Below are 16853 nucleotides of genomic sequence, written 5' to 3'. Positions count from 1 at the left end.
CCAGTGACAGTCAGATACTGGGGTTCATGCTGTCTTCCATCGTTCATGTTCTTGTAATTCTTTCTCTAACAGACTTAAAGTATGCCTCTCTCCGTAGCTAAGGTGCTGGCTCTCCAAAAACTGCATCAGTTTGTTAGTTTACTTGTTTTTAATTCCTTTCTCACTCCTTTCATTAGCTCGCTTTCTCCAAATAGTAGACATCTTCCCTTTATTTCTCAGTCCTTTTCCATTTCCTATGCTTGCAATTCATCTTGTAATCAGTAGGCCGATATTCTCAGACATAAGAGGTGAAAGGCTTTACAAGCTTTACAGACTCCATTTCTCTGCTGCCAAGTACACCTCCCAAATGTACAGGTGTAGTTTACTAAATTCTTCCTCCATAAGTCAAGTGGCATGCAGATCAGCATTCCATTAAGACACATGTATGGAGGTGAAAAACATCATTTTTCCATTACAAGAGGAAAAGCAGTACAGGAACACTGTTATAAAGCTGGCAGCTATTAAATAATTTTTTGTTTTAATTTATTTTGCAAGGACTAACTTCTTCACTGACACGAGTGGATTAGATTCTACTTTCAATATAGCACAGTCTTATTGTTCAAAATGTCTATTGAAATTGCTAGCTAGATAGCATGCTGTCAATACATGCCTATGATTCTAGCATTTTATCCAAAAAAAACCTACTTTTACAAAAATTACTGGAGTTCTGTTAAGTAAAATATTAAAAGGAAGTGTTTTGCAAATTTAAGTACTCTCTTTTTACTAACTCCTGGGAAGTAATCATCACAGGTACTCCCTCCTGCACCTGTGTATTATTCAGAAACAGTAAAAATACCATCTTTGGACATAGCCTGCAAAAGTATGAAGTGAAGCACTTATGAAGTGTCACTGACCACCTTTTCTGAGACAATTGGTCCAGATGATCTGTCTGTTTATTAGGCAAAACTAAGACAGAAACATGAAACTAATTCATTTATAGAGGGCTTTGTCTGAAGAAACATTATTTACCTTTCATTACCTTTTCACCTATAAAATGGGACTAAACGCTTGCCGGTTAGAATGCATAATACACATTTTGGTTTTGAAGGGTTTTTTGTGCTCCTAAGTATTGTACTAACAAGCAACCTTTAGAAGAAATGAGCAGTGTAAAAATTTCATGAGTTTGTGTGCTTCTAAATTAACATTTAGGAGCAAATTAGTTTTTATAATTTATTTGAAACATTTGTATTTTGAGCACAAAGACAGCAAAACTAAAAATTAGCGCGGGACATGTAACTTGAAGAGAAGTATTATCCAAAATATTAAATATTTATGCAAAATACCACTGGATCAAGCTATAAATCAATCAGAACCTTAATTTTGTTAAATATTTTTTGTTTTATTTCACTTGCTAAAGGCTTTTTGGTAAGAAAGGCTCCTGCTGCAAGTTCCCTCTTCTTCTTCAGAATTTTCAGGACATTTTCTTCTACTGAATCCTTCACAATGAATCAAAATATGAAAAGAAAAAAAAAAGAAGGAAAAGGAAAAAAAACCCACCCCACCCAAAACACTGAAATAAAGATGCTATTTTCCTCTAAATAAAAGTTTACGACGAGAAGTTCATGTATTCTGGAAAAAAAATGCTAGGGAGCTGAGTATCCTAAGTGCAGTTACATTATTTAACTATTACTTTGTAAACACGGAGAAAAGGGTTGTAAAGCAGTTGGAGGAAAAGGTGAGGTGTTTGAATTTTTTGTGTTTTTTTTTCTTTTAAACATCTATTGTTAGGACATCTATCTTTTCTTTGATTTATTAGAAGAGGACCTGGCTTCAATTTTTCAAGTAATATTTTTGTGATGGAATATTAACAAGCCAGGCTAGCTGCTCTTCCACAGCTAAACTAGCTGCTATGACTGACAAGAGCATTCTACATACCTTCAAGATAATGAACTGTAACAGCCAGGCTAACCAACAGATCTACTACCCCATTTGAGTCACTCCAAATAGCTCAACAGGGACATTTCATTTCTTATATTAAAATCGTACAATCCGAAGCACACTTCAACTGTCACTCCACAATTTAGTTTTACTGGTGAGACTGTGATGGCACAATTATTTTTGAAATACCGTAAAGCTTCTTGGAAAATAATTATTTATTCATAACCAGAACACTGTTGGGATCATCTTTCAATTCACCTTAGTAATTACAGCATTATTCTTCTGACCCTACACGCAACACCTGTCAAAACACTGGTCTTCTGCAGTGGGATTCCAAGCTATTAGAAGCAGCAATGAATAAGTTAAATAACCTCCCTTCAAAACACAGTAGTATGCACATGGCATCACAAAGCAGATATTGTATCACCACCTCTTGAACAAATATTACCTGCAAATGAATTACTCCCTGCCTAATGTCTTATTCTTTAAGTATCCCGCTATAAAGAAAGCTTTGAGAACATCTGGTTATATGTTCATAACAAGCAGGAACTTCAGGTAAATGCTTTAAAAACAGAGTTTGTCAGGAGTCTAGGAGACATCAAAACAATCCTGTTATTTTAATTCTGAAACAAATACTGCATATACTAACTGCCTCAGTACCTGATGGCAAAATCTAAATCAGCTGGACACAGTCAGTTACTTAACAGTAAATTGGACTCTTAAAAAAGCCCACATATACTTTCGTTAGTATATACAATAATCACCATGTTATGTAAACAAGAAATTTTGCTGAACACAGAACGAGTGTAGCTGTTACTACTTGTACTTTGGATGTAACATTAAATGTAAGGATCTGTGAAATGCAAAGTCTGTGCTCTGCATTTTCCCAGAATGTTTTATCTATCTAGAGGTACAGCACTACTAGTTCTTAGAGAAGAGATACTTAAATCTACATGAACTGTAATAATGTTCTGTCTCTGATAAGCAAGTCTTGTGCAGTGGGCTCGCCTTGTCATGTCACCCACATACTGCAAGTTGTCTAAGAATTCTTCTTAATAACTTGTTTTAGATTCTAAGAACCTCTGATCTCTATGCACACTCAAAGACATCAAGCTACAAAATAAAAGCCAAACAAATCTTATTTCTCCGATCTATGGTAGTAAGCAAAACAGCAACAAATTATGTATTTGTCACTGCAAGATGAACATTCCTGGCAAGCTATATATGGCACACTGTTCTATTATTAATCTCACTGTATGAGAACAAAATGATGTCTGGAGGAAAGACCTAGCCCAAACATGCAGAATTTTGTTCCATTCTATTTTTGCTGTAGTTAAGAAAGACTGAGGTGTACAAATTTCAGTCTTCCCTCATCAGTCCAGCACAGGAAAAGTGAATTGCAGTACTTCTATACATTTCTGCAGTATCCCATACAAAGGATACTGTATTTTACATTGGAAAATACTAAAAAAACTGAGCCTTGGAGAAACATCTGTATATTTGTGGTACTCTCACATTAAAGGCTTGTATTTCTTTCTAAAGGTGAGAATTCTGCATCTATGATTGTATTTAAACAAACAAACAATTTTAAAAGTGGGGGGAGGGAAAAAGTAATCTATGGTTGGATAAATATTCTTCCCTTGCACTGTGGTATTACACCTCTCAGAGAAGGAATGCAGACCTCCAAATTATAGTTCTACAATAAATCCACAGAATTTGAAAAACTGGTTACTCCACTGGTATTTCTGCTTCTTAAATCCTATTATTGCTGCTAGTACGCTTCAAGGAATGCTAAGGCATGAATGAATCTCATTCGGCCCTGATTATTCCAAAGGGAGATCATGAAGATCACGTGGGCCCACTGCTCCATCAAACACAAGCAGTCAACCACTGCCACTTGGGATAGTCACCATCACAGGACGGCTACCAGCATGATGGTAAGTTGCTGTTCAGTGGTGCATAAAGGCAGCAATTATATTTGACCCTGAGTTGTTAGGTATACCTATAGATTGTAGATGGCTTGGTGTTAGCAATGCTTAGTTTCTTTTCTTAAAACTGCTTGCCACAATACGATGAATTCACTATACCTCATTTGTTATCTTCACAGAAGATTAAAATTCTCTTGCAGTTTCCACAAGTATTCAGAGAGTTCTTAAAGAAAAAAACACAAAGCAGCAGTCAGACTCGATGGCATTATGGTAGTGTAGGTCTCTTCCAACTGAATGGATCAATGCAGTCCATACAGACATATTGAAATTAATGAACAAATTCTTCCATGGCAACTACTCCAACTCTCCATACTCTTACTCATAGTTAATTTCTTTCATTTATTAAATAAATAGCTTTTATCTTCATACTGTTACTATTACTGGCCTGATGTCCAAGCTAGTGCTTTTCCTTTACTATTTGCGGTGACAGATGCACAAGTCCAAAGCTAATTTATTATTTTAATTTACTCTGTTTCTTTCAAGTGCAGATTTTGTTTCCATTTCCAACAGCCAAAAACCTTGAGAATTATATCAGAATGAACGGGGAAGGCAGGAAGTGAATAGAAAACCCTTAATCTGGTACAATGACACAACACATGAACCAATTTTGCTAAGAATACAATTTTGCTATCAATAAAGGTAATTTACATTTTTATTCCTTACAAATAATTTTGCATTTCTGAGTGCTTTAAAGAAAGGAAAAAAAACTTCCTAAATGTAGGTATTACCAGTACCCCATGACCACAAAAGGTAAGCTCAGACTAATGTCTTAATTTATAAATGTGTCACACCACTCTGTTAGTAGTACTACTAGCATTCTTTCCACTTACATGGACTTAAATGGACAGCACAAAAATACAGTGTTAAAACAAGAAGATACTAGGGAAACAAATGAAGAAAAGTCCTATTTATCTTTTAAACAGATACTCATTAGTGTCCTTCTTTCTCAGATGGGCTTTCCATCTGCCTCTTAGGAAAACACCAAAGAGGCTTCACCTAGATTAGGCCATATCATTATGAACAGCTCATTACCCACGGGATCCATTAAAAACACTAGGAAAGCTGCTATCACATTTAATCCAACTCCACCCACTTTCAGAGACAAAAGCATTATAGTTCAGGACCCTGCCTGGTTGCTTTGGAAACAACAAATTGCTTTCATGCTTTTCTTCTGTGCCATTGACCCATCCAAATGAGTAAAGGCAAACCCTGATTCTCTAAAGAGAAAGTAAAAATGTTCAATTTAACAATCCATTTTCGGTGACAACAGGAAATAAATACACTAAAATCCTACCTCTGCTTTGAAATGTATATTTAAAAATGCTGTTTTCTTTGAGAGATCTTTCTAAAATCTTTCTAAAATAAAGACACACGTTTATTAAAAATAACATCAATTCTACTTACTTCAAACAGTTTTCTATCAGTTATAAGAAAGTTATGAACTGAGAAGCAACCAGACATTTAGCAGCTGGACTTAACCCTCTGTAGTTCTACTAAAGTATGCACATGAGCATTTATCTGAAATCAAATAAAGTATTTATCTGAAATGAAAGGAACTTTTTCTGGCTTGGCTAGAGTCCATACCTACAGATGGCTTTGATGAAGTTCACGTCAATTGAGAGAAATCACCTTTTAAATGAATGAATCTTGAATTCTGTGGGTAGGCTTTCTTCTAATTTCCATAGGAAAGGAAGGTTTCAGCCTTTTTAGTAGTCACAAACTACAGGCTGATTGAGAGTGCTTTGAGAAGGAGGATTCTCAACCCATTTTCCAGACATACTTCACGTTGTCAAAAGTCTGCAAGTCCTCTATCTCCAGGGTACATGGGAAATAGGAATAAAGTACTGGAACTTCAGAAAATAAGGCTTAAGCAATGGACAGCCTAAAGGCTGATCTACCATAGCAATACTCAAGAAGTAAGAAAGGCTTCCCCCAGAAATACTGAGGCAAATAAGGTATGCACGACCTTAGGTGGTGGCTTAGGTTGGCTATGTATGACAGGGGACAAGGAGGCACCAGAAGCTCTCTTGGAACCAACATGAGAACAAAAGGAACAAGGAATTGGATTTGAGCCAGAAGAACACTGCTAGTTTTCTCAGTAAGATTTAGCTATGATGATGTAAAGAACCACTAACTAGAGAATTAAAGTAACTGAACCAGCTAAAAAATAAAAAAAAAGAAAAAAAATTTTTATTTATTCTAGAGCACAATGTCTGAAATTAGTTATTAGGACTCCACAAGAAGATTTTTAGGGAACAAATTTGTAACCGACATTTGAAAGAACAATTTCTTCATTAAAAGTATAAGACATAATGTTTCAGAAAAGCAATCTCAAAATGAAAAGGCCAAAGTACAAGCAGGAAGATACAAATTCTGGCAGCAAATGAGAGTGAGGCAAAGAAAAATGATGTGACAGACCTTGAGAAACAAATCACAAAGTAAAAAAACAATATTGCAATGTTTTTTCTGACAAGTGTTGGATTGAACCTATGCCCATTTAGTTTTCCCCTCTGGAGCAGAATATATATTGCATAACTAAGAATCAAGAAAGAAGGATTTACTTAGATTTTGTTTTCAAAAGTAAATTAAGGTTTGAGTAAGTTTCAGTGGTTATAAAACTGCTCTATCTTCAGAAACCGAAACAAAATGCAAAGCTCTTTACCGGAAGTTTTTATGTACCGAACAATTCCCAGCATCAAATTACAACTGGCGTTCCTTTTGTCTTGTTTCCCTGCTGGAAAATTTGTTTGTGGTGTGATTTTAGTACGCATTTTCTTCTCTGTTGGCTAGACATGCTGCACAGACTTCTAAATAATAATTTGAACTATGTTATCCATATGTATAATATGTTTAGTATAATTACACAATTATAGAGTATGGTCTACAAAACCATAATGAAAAGTAAATAAAACACAATAGAATGCACCTTTGAGCTAGCTATCCTCTCCTGATAAGGCTTCTTTCCATTACTGGAGTCTATTTCCTTTTCTAAGGGACCATCCCACCAAGTTGTCTACTTGAAGCTCATTCTTACAGAGAGGGCATTTGGCTGTGCAAAAGCCCCAAAAACATTAAAAGAAACGTATTAAATCTAGTTATTTATAGTGAATGATAAATAGCACCTTTACAAAGCACCTTTTATGCATTTTTTATTCTGATATTCATGTAAAAAAATTCTCAAGGATTCATTCTTGTAACACACTGTCATTTCTGATGTGACAGTGAAAACATTTTATTTGCAAGAACATTAACATGACATAAATACTCAGCCTTCCTTAAAAATGAAGTGGTCTTTCTGAGCATATTTATATTGAAATGAGTAGCTCGAGGTTTTAAAGCAAGGATGTATTTGGGCTATGAGAGTAAGATTATTTAAAATATGAGAAAAATAAACCATCTTTCAACGACAGTATCTTTCTTAGTTACAAACAAAAGAATGACCTTTTACCCTTTTTTTTTTTTTTTCTCAAAGCCTGCACAGAAATAATAGCAGTCTGATGAAATATGCTTTGTCAGGACTAGGCACAGGGTATCTTCTCTTTTTCCCCCAACAGACACATGAAAGGAGACATAATTTAACACCAAAAGCCTTTTTCTCTGAAGTACATTCTGGATAAAGCAAAATTTATACAATAGAACTTTCATAGGACTACTCAGAAAATTTAATAATAGACTGTGTGCACTGTACAAATGACAACTCTGTGAAGCAAAAATGACAAACACGAAAAACTTCTGCCTAACAGAGCAACCCTTTAAAATTAGCTAATTCTGTTTATATAGAAATCTGGCCACAGAACCAAGGCAGCTTTAGAGAGGCTACAAAGCAGATCTCACAAAGCACATGAATACTGGGGACTGCTAATCTGGAATGAATCGCTAGGCAATTAAAGAGACTGGCAGTCATAGTCTGATACATTAATGTATTGCAGTAATAAAGATATCCTTTCAAGAGACAGACTCCAAGCAAATTTGAAATAACAGTTTTCCAAACATAGTGAATGAATGAGCCATTCCTGATTTGCCAGCAAACAAAAAATCCTCCAGTGACAAGACAAAATAAATTAATTCTATTAAATCTGAAAAAAGTTTTCTGGAAAAAAAACCTCCTAACAGTGCTTATAAAGATATTTTTTTTAATAAAAAGCTCATATCTTTCTGCATCCCTTCTCCACTTTAGTACTGTAATTATGAACAAAACACAAAAGTCAGCTGAACATTGCCAACACAGATACGAAAGACTTCTGCTACAAGGATATGAAAGTGGCAAAAAAAGTCTTACAATGAACAGCTAAAAGAAGAAAAAGTATTTGAATGCATATCTGGCAAGCTTTTATAAGAATGCAGTTGATACACGAAGACGTTAGATTACTATAGAGATCTTATAGCTTTATTGTGGCTTCTGCATAGGATCTTTACTTACTTGCACAACTCTAAATTTAGTCTTAACAGAAGACTGAAATGAAGGTAGTATTAACTCTCAAGCTGTTAACTTCCAAGAAGTTTTTCCAGTTTTGGTAAATGCTTTTAGGTTAACATTAGAAAGATAAAATGATTTCTCAGTTCACAATACCACGACAAGCCAAACTTTTCACTCAGCAGTTTTGTGTTTGCAGCTTCACATCTCATTTCTCACTGATGATTTAATGCTGTCATTTGTATTAATAATGGAAACCGTTATTTTGCCCGCAAGAATCCTACTTGAACCCAAGATGCTTTGGGGGGAGGGTATGCAGTTTGTTAGTCTCCTTTGTTTTCAAGGTGATACCTAAAGTACTTTCCCATGTTATTTATTAGGAGAGAATTGCATTCTAACCATTCAGGCACAGCAACTACCCAGATCAGATGCAGAACTAGTACAAATACCTATCATGTGGAAATGGTGAATCTCCCAAACTTTGGGATTTAGATGCATGTCAGAGTTTAGGCTAAAAGCTGCGAAAACTTCCTTGGCAATTGATTGAAATTAGGAATCATTTTGAAGGTAAGAAAGCTTATTCACTCACCATTGTAGAAACTTGTGTTAGTTCAGAAGACCACAATCCACACCCGCCTCTGTTCACACTTCACTGCTATGAAAGCAATCTATAGATCAACATGGGATTGAACAAAGGCAGTAGTTCTGGAGATTCCACAGTCCTTTCTTGGCAAAACAGAGTAAGTAACTTGTCTTTACAGTCAAGTAGTATACAATGATGGTAATTTCATCACATCATAACCCAGTTTATTTTTCTGCATGTTAAAATCACCAGAAAGTTCAGTAGGGGCACTGACTGCTACAGACACATCAAAAACCTCTGCACTGGAAAAAGGCCTCTACAAGTGTTCTTTCCTTCACTAGTTACCCTCAAATTTCTCAGAAACTCTATAGAATGGGATAGCTGCATCAGAATTTTGTGTATCCAGCAGTGGAACAATGTCAGTCCAGAAGCCAGACAGACCACACTTCCCACCTCTGCCTTCTTAGGTTGACTGACTATGCATAAGCAGGGACTAACCTGTCCCTGCTAGTTCCTAATAAAGAATACCACACAGATTTGTGCTAACATTTGCAGCTCTATTCTGGCTGAGGGAGAGTCAGAACAACTCCCAAGAGTAAGTGCAGCAGCACTGGATACAAATGGTGAGACTACCATGCCATTATATTGCCCTAGATAGAAAAGGGCAAACAAAAAGGACAAGTGTATCTTAGAAGCACACAACAAAAATAAATACTGTGGTTTTCAAAAGAGCAATCCAAGTATACTCATCCCCAAGCTTTTTCTGGATAGGGTCCAGAGAAGGGACATACAGATGGCCCTTTAGCAAGACAGCTATTTCACTGTCAAAGTTTATCAGATCGGAAAAAGGAGTGCAGACATTATTTTAATTCAACAGTCAACTTCCAGTACACAGCTTTGGTCTCTTTTAAGCATAATAATATATATGTGCATCACATCACATACAAGCAGTGAAGAGGCACCCAGGCGAATGGAAGCATGCGATGCTGTACACTTTTACTTCAGGGAGAAAGTAAGGTAAGAACTGCAGGACAAGTTTTTGAAAATACTGATGGACCTTACCACTGTTCAGCTACTCTCTCCATAGATTGACTTCAGGCCAATAGTTTTTACAAGCCAGATGATAACTACGTTTCTACTCTTCATGATTTAAATGAACAATAGCTAGACAGCCTTCTGGTGATAGCAGTTCATTGCTTTTGAATAGCTATTACTATTACTTTTAACCATAGAACAACCAACCTGTTCATTTCTGAGGACTTAAAAAATACACGTTTTACAAAATACATGTGCACAGTGGATTATCACAGGAAGAGTCAGTGATTCCAAGCAAATTGTGCATTCTTCATCTGAACCAGAGCCTAGAATAAACTTAATTTTACTTAGTAATGTCTCACACAATTCTTCAGGAGTTTTGTCATTTACAAATATAGAAACATACTTAAACACATAGATTTCCGTACAGGAAACATTCTGATCTCTCATGCTTCAAAACAGTCCCATTGATCAAAATGCAATCAGAACAGTTGATAGACAATGAGGATATAGCCTACAATACATAAAAACCCAAGCTGCCCCATACTACAGAAAATTCTGGCCTACCATTTCAAAATATACTGAGTAATCCTACTTGGAAAAATGGTAATTAGAACTTAAAGTACCTCATCTGTATGCTGAGTGATAAGCATGTATGCAATACAATGCCTAATGGGAATAAGCAATTTTCATGTGGCAGCTATTCAAGTAGGAACAATACTATGGATGTGACACTATAGTTACGATTACTTTATATTTTAAGTGAAGAAATTCAAGTCATACTTGGTGTTAAAAATGACAATATAATATTGGCTTTTGCATTTATATATTAGCTCTTACATGTTGCTATTGATCATAAGTATTTAGATATGGTATAATTTGTAACTCCTTTTAGCTGCTTATTAGTATAACACAATCTACTAGTTTTGCACCGTACAGCTTATAGAAATAGTAATGTGATGAATATATTATATCTATGTATGCACCATATAGCTTGTAGAAATAGTAGTGTAATGAATGTATTATACTGTAGGCCTTAGCAAAACACAAAATTATAAAATGCTTCTGTGTAACTAAGGGAATAGCGTAAGGCAATTATGTTGTTTCCCCCACATCTGCTGACTGATTTCTCCAAATGATAAGAGCAATACAAACCAGAGCACCGAGAAAAACTGGAGAAGAACTTGTTAACACCTTATCAGGGAGTGTGAAACAACAGGATGCAGACACAAAAAGAAATAAAATATATTGACCTAACCGACAGAATGTTGTGCAGATAAGTCGGAGGGTAAAATCAAACAAAAGAATTCCTTAAACATCAAAAAACTCACAAGAATGTTTGAATAATGTATGAAACACATGAATATGAGTGTACCTCAGTAATGTAACAGCATTCTTTGGCAAATAGCCAGAAACACCCCAGTGCTGGACATTGTCCCATTTTATTCACTTACTAAACTTTTAAAAATTCTAGAGAGTGAACTTTGCTTTTCACACTTGGTTAATAATTAAGCTATAAATGATTATTGAACAATTTTCAAATAATTTTTCCATCCTGTATTCTTCAGGAAAATAAACAACAACCTTCTAAAAAAGGTTCTGTCCATTATCTCATTGGTCTTCCAATGTCCTGAAAAATCAACAAGGAATCTTTCTTCTTGTCTTACAAAAACTGTAAATAACACTAATCTTCAAAGGAGTGAAGATATTATATTTTGACCTATTTCTTTGGAATACCCTGGTATTGTTATATTTCAAGAGCAATGGATTTCTTTATTTGGCACTTTGAGTAATATTTCACTCTGAGCATGTAAGCAAAAAGGCACCTGTCTCTTCCCCCTTCCTCGGCTGGTTTGAGGAGTTAATCACACAATTTCCAGAAGTGACAAAGTGAATCTGTCTAGTCAAAAGCAGGGAATGGAAAATGTGCTCACTACTCATAGAGTGCCTCTGTTTTTCTATTAAATAAAGCTCCCCTTGGGAAAGCAGGTCTGATTCCTTTCATTATCAGGAGAGATTACAGGAAGTAGTACTTCTGTATCACCACACTTAGCATAGATCACGCTGACATATGAAAACAGCTTGGCACTGTGTCACCACGCCGTTCTTAGCACAGCCCTTCTCTCCCGCCTCGAGAGGACAGGACACACGCGCCCCGTCCAAGCCCCGCCTCCTGACGCGCCCCTGCCCGCGCCAGCCTTCCCCCTCACCGGCCAATCAGAGACCTTCCCTCGCGCCCAGTCCGCGCGGGTAATGGCCAATGGGAGCCCGCACCTGAGGCGAGGGGTTTGAGGCGGTTAACGGTCGGCAGTTGGTTCTGGTCGGTCTCAGCGGCGGTTGTGTTGTGGCGCAGTCGGAGCTCGTCACCTTAGCGAGGCACCATGGTGGGAGACGGGATCTTTGCGGCTGCGGGGGGAGAAGGGGCATTTGGGAGACGGGATCCTTGTGGCTGCGGGGCGGGGGAGAGCGTTTGGGACTGCTTCTGTTGCATTTCAGGAGAGTTCATGACTGCACGTGCTGCGGCAGAACTCGCAGGCAGTCTCTGCCTGAAGTCCCCGCGGTAGCTCTAAGGCAGAAGGGTTGGGGAGAAGGAGAGAAATTAGTGTGAAACCTTAATGCCTCGCCTCAGGGGAGGCGAGGCATAGAAATCGGCCGATAGCTAGCAAGACAAGATTATGTGCAAGGGAAGTCTATTCGGAGCAGGCACCTCCCGCGCTAAGAGGCGAGGGACGAACTGAAACCTCCATCGGGCGGCGGGCAGATAGCGGGACAGAGCATGGTGGCCGCCGGCCGGATCTATATGCCGGTTTTGAGCCGCCTTGGCGCGTGAAGCCGTAGAAGGCGCAGCGCGCGCTCCACAGTCGACGGCGACGAGGGACGGGGCGGGCGGCGCGCGCCGGGAGCCGCTCTCTGGGCCTAGCCAATCAGAGGAAGAGGTGTGGCCGGCGGCGGTGAGGGGCTCGGCGGGCGGCGCGAATCTCGTGACGGGTCTGCGGGAGACTGCTGGATTTGATGAAGCTGCCGAGGAAGCGGGAAAGCAGCCCGGGCACCTTGCTTTTTCTTGTCCACCTCTGCTTTTTTTCTAGATACACTCTTAACAGTAAACTAGAAAATCACCTTATTTCCCTCTCAGGTGTAAGGCAATTCAGGTATTGGAAGATTAAACATATATGGTACTTAGAATCAAAGGAGCTAGCTTAAAGGGGGCATATTACATTTAATTGTGACTCTTAAGATGATTTCACATAGGAATATATAGGGGAAAAATACGTAGTAATTGCTAGGGCCTAGATACTGGTATGTTTATTATAAAGGAAAAGGTACTGAATGGTCCTGTGCAGGAAAGATTCTTGCAACAGTTACCTGGTACATGGTCTGGTGACAAGTCAAGAAAATTGTGGGGATATTATATAAAGAGGTCTTCCAAAAACTGAAAGAAGGTGAAAAAGAGACTAGGTATATTAAAGATGGAATATATATGCAGCATTGTAAGGGGTAATGAATTTCTATTCACCCATGTGTTCATAGGGACTATGTTGTCTTTAGGGTCTTCCAATATTCACAGAGTCAGTGCAGGTCAGCAAAGGTGAGTAGTGTCTTGCCAGCAGGAGACAACTTGTTCTCTTAAATTGTCATTTAAGAGTAACCAGGGAACATTGCAGCAGAGAAAGATCGTGGAAAGTACAACCCACAGGCGGGTAGCTCCATATCTCATTATCATTCTCTTTTTACTTTGCAGCGTGAGTGCATATCCATCCACGTTGGTCAGGCCGGTGTTCAGATTGGCAATGCGTGTTGGGAATTGTATTGTCTTGAACACGGGATCCAGCCTGATGGTCAAGTGCCTAGTGATAATACTATGGGACGTGGAGATGATTCATTTAACACTTTCTTCAGTGAGACGGGAGCTGGTAAACATGTTCCGAGAGCAGTGTTTGTAGACCTAGAGCCAACCGTAGTTGGTATGTACCCAACAGTAAAGGTCTTAAGTGAAAAAGTGAGAATCCTTTAAGGATTCCCTAGTGTCTTTTTTTTGTTTGTTTAGAGCACTCTAGAGTTTAAAATGTGTATTTAGATGCTGTTTTGACATTTGCAGTTATTGTTATTTGAAAGAAATTAAATAATGGTGTACAGGTAACAATATCTGGAGAACAAGAGAACTTTTTTGTAGTCTGGATCATCTTTCCAGACTGCTGCACTGCACTGCATACAGAGTTTTGTTTCAGTGCTGTTACCATGTCTGTACCTGTAATGTAGTTTTCTGAGTGATCTCTGTGTTGTTCCTTGAGTACATATTTAATTTGTGTGTGCCTGATGTTTACTTTGAAACAAAGGGGCAGAAGTTGTGCCAACTTTTTAGACTAGTCAGACAAGCTGCATGTAGTCGGAGATGCTGTCTACACGCTTTTGACATCATGTGTGCTTCGTGTGTAGTCACTAAACACACACAAAGAACTGATCAAATTTATGATGTGGTATTTTGGGTTTTTTTGTAGATGAAGTACGTACAGGCACGTATAGGCAGTTATTCCATCCTGAGCAGCTCATTACTGGGAAAGAGGATGCAGCCAATAATTATGCCAGAGGCCATTATACCATTGGAAAAGAAATTGTTGATCTAGTGCTAGACCGCATTCGCAAACTGGTAAGGATTCATGCTACAAGTTAGTATTTGAAATAATTGATACAGCTCTATAGCTAGCTATACTGATGGTTTGCTGTTTTTTCGTTAAGAATTTTGTGCATAGTTAATTGTTCAAAACAAAATAAACCTTTTATTTCCTGGCCTTACCTACCCCCCCTTTAAATAAAAATTCAATCAGTTAAACCAGGACCTTTGAAGAACACTGTTTTGTTTTTTGTAACAATGTTATAATATCAAATGTATGACAGAGATGCTTTTGAATTATTATTTTAATACTTACTACTCCAAAACCATCAATAACTTTTTTCTCCCATTTTTTCACACCTTCTTCTAGGCTGACCTGTGCACAGGGCTGCAAGGCTTCCTTATCTTTCATAGTTTTGGAGGAGGCACTGGTTCAGGGTTTGCATCGCTGCTCATGGAAAGGCTGTCTGTTGACTATGGCAAGAAATCTAAACTGGAGTTCGCGATTTATCCAGCACCACAAGTTTCCACTGCTGTAGTGGAACCCTACAACTCAATTCTAACTACCCACACAACATTAGAGCATTCAGACTGTGCCTTTATGGTAGATAATGAAGCCATTTATGATATATGTCGTCGTAATCTGGATATTGGCCGTCCTACTTACACCAATTTAAACCGATTAATTGGGCAAATTGTTTCGTCCATCACAGCCTCACTGCGTTTTGATGGAGCCCTCAATGTAGACCTGACAGAATTTCAAACTAACCTGGTTCCATACCCACGAATCCATTTCCCCTTGGTAACATATGCCCCTATCATCTCTGCTGAAAAAGCATATCATGAGCAGTTATCTGTGGCTGAAATTACCCACGCTTGCTTTGAACCAGCCAACCAGATGGTCAAATGCGACCCTCGCCATGGCAAGTACATGGCCTGCTGCATGCTGTACAGAGGCGATGTTGTACCCAAAGATGTCAATGCAGCCATTGCCACTATCAAGACTAAACGTACCATTCAGTTTGTGGATTGGTGCCCAACTGGATTCAAGGTATGTAGCTTTTTAAGTGCTCAATATCTAAATGATTAGGAATTGTGTAATCTTCAGAGGTGACAGTCACGCTACAGTGTTGTCATATCCCTGTTAAATACTTTGATAAAGTGTAAAATAACTCTAAGCTCTTTAATTTATTTGTAATCATGGTGATTTTTGATTGTTAAGAGAAATGGGTATTTAAGCCTTAGTATTCCTAAGGAAAGTTCTCATTTGTTTTCTTGAAGGTGGGCATTAACTACCAGCCTCCAACTGTGGTGCCAGGTGCTGATCTTGCCAAAGTGCAGCGGGCTGTGTGTATGTTGAGTAACACAACTGCTATTGCAGAAGCTTGGGCTCGGCTCGACCACAAATTCGATCTCATGTATACTAAGCGTGCCTTTGTGCATTGGTATGTTGGGGAGGGGATGGAGGAAGGTGAATTTTCCGAAGCCCGGGAAGACCTGGCTGCCCTTGAGAAAGATTATGAAGAAGTTGGCCTAGACTCAGTAGAAGCAGAGGCTGAAGAAGGAGATGAATATTGAGAAAACTAAAGCCTGGAAAAATCTGTTTACAAAAAAAAAAAAAACCAAAAAACTGCAGAACCTTGTTTGTTTTCAAATGTGCTTCCAAATAAAGTTCCAAAGATTATACTGCTGCTTTTTTTTTCTTCACTATTAATGTGTGTATTCATGAAGGAAGGACAGTTTGAGACTAGCTGATCTGTTACCTGCTTTAAAAGAGCATAGTAATTTTTACCTTCCTACATTAGCATAGTAAAAAAATTCGAATATCCTTTACTAGTATGCTCACATGAATAGAGCTTTAGAGACACATAGAAGCAGCTCTATCATAGGACACTTGGCTTTGTGTAAAAAGTGCTGACCCAACTGGTTAGAGCACGGTGCTAACAATACCAACGGTTGTGGTTTCAATTCCCATATAGGCCATTCAGCTAAGAGTTGGACTCAAGTGATCCTTGTGGATCCCTTCTACCTGGGAATATTCTGTGAAATAACTAGGCTTTTTTGGGTTGGTTGTTGGGTTGGGTGTTAATTTTTTTTTGTTGGTTATTAAGAAAGAACTGCTGTATTTAAATACAAAAAAGTTTCTATTTTTGACGCTGGGAGAGCCCAGCTTTCAGTAGCCTAATGCATTAGGCATGCTCCTGCCGGCGGTAGCGGCTCCAAGCCGTGCCCAAGTGAAGGCTGCTCCGCACACAAACCACCGACCAAACACCTGTCATCAAGGTCTTCCATTTACGAGCCACCGTT

The 16853-nt window shown here is 38.2% G+C and overlaps 1 protein-coding gene across 2 annotated transcripts; it reads left to right on the top strand.

Moving 5' to 3' along the window:
* Positions 1 to 12210: 12210 nt before the first annotated feature.
* On the top strand, positions 12211 to 16230 carry LOC102114428 (tubulin alpha-3 chain-like). Of its 2 annotated transcripts, XM_088060945.1 has the most exons (6): positions 12252 to 12321; positions 13024 to 13086; positions 13677 to 13899; positions 14434 to 14582; positions 14917 to 15597; positions 15828 to 16230. In XM_088060945.1, exons 3-6 carry the CDS (start codon positions 13797 to 13799, stop codon positions 16122 to 16124), a joined length of 1230 nt encoding a protein of 409 aa, XP_087917071.1. In that variant the 5' UTR covers positions 12252 to 12321; positions 13024 to 13086; positions 13677 to 13796; the 3' UTR covers positions 16125 to 16230. The 2 variants fall into 2 exon arrangements, with proteins under 2 accessions (XP_005525220.1, XP_087917071.1); XM_005525163.3 differs by lacking the exon at positions 13024 to 13086 and having other exon boundaries at positions 12211 to 12321.
* Positions 16231 to 16853: the final 623 nt, after the last annotated feature.

Source organism: Pseudopodoces humilis, chromosome 11, assembly GCF_049639895.1.
Source record: "Pseudopodoces humilis isolate 2021_Gansu_Grassland_sample_001 chromosome 11, ASM4963989v1, whole genome shotgun sequence".
NCBI lineage: Eukaryota > Metazoa > Chordata > Aves > Passeriformes > Paridae > Pseudopodoces > Pseudopodoces humilis.
This window is presented reverse-complemented; position numbering and strand designations above follow the sequence as displayed.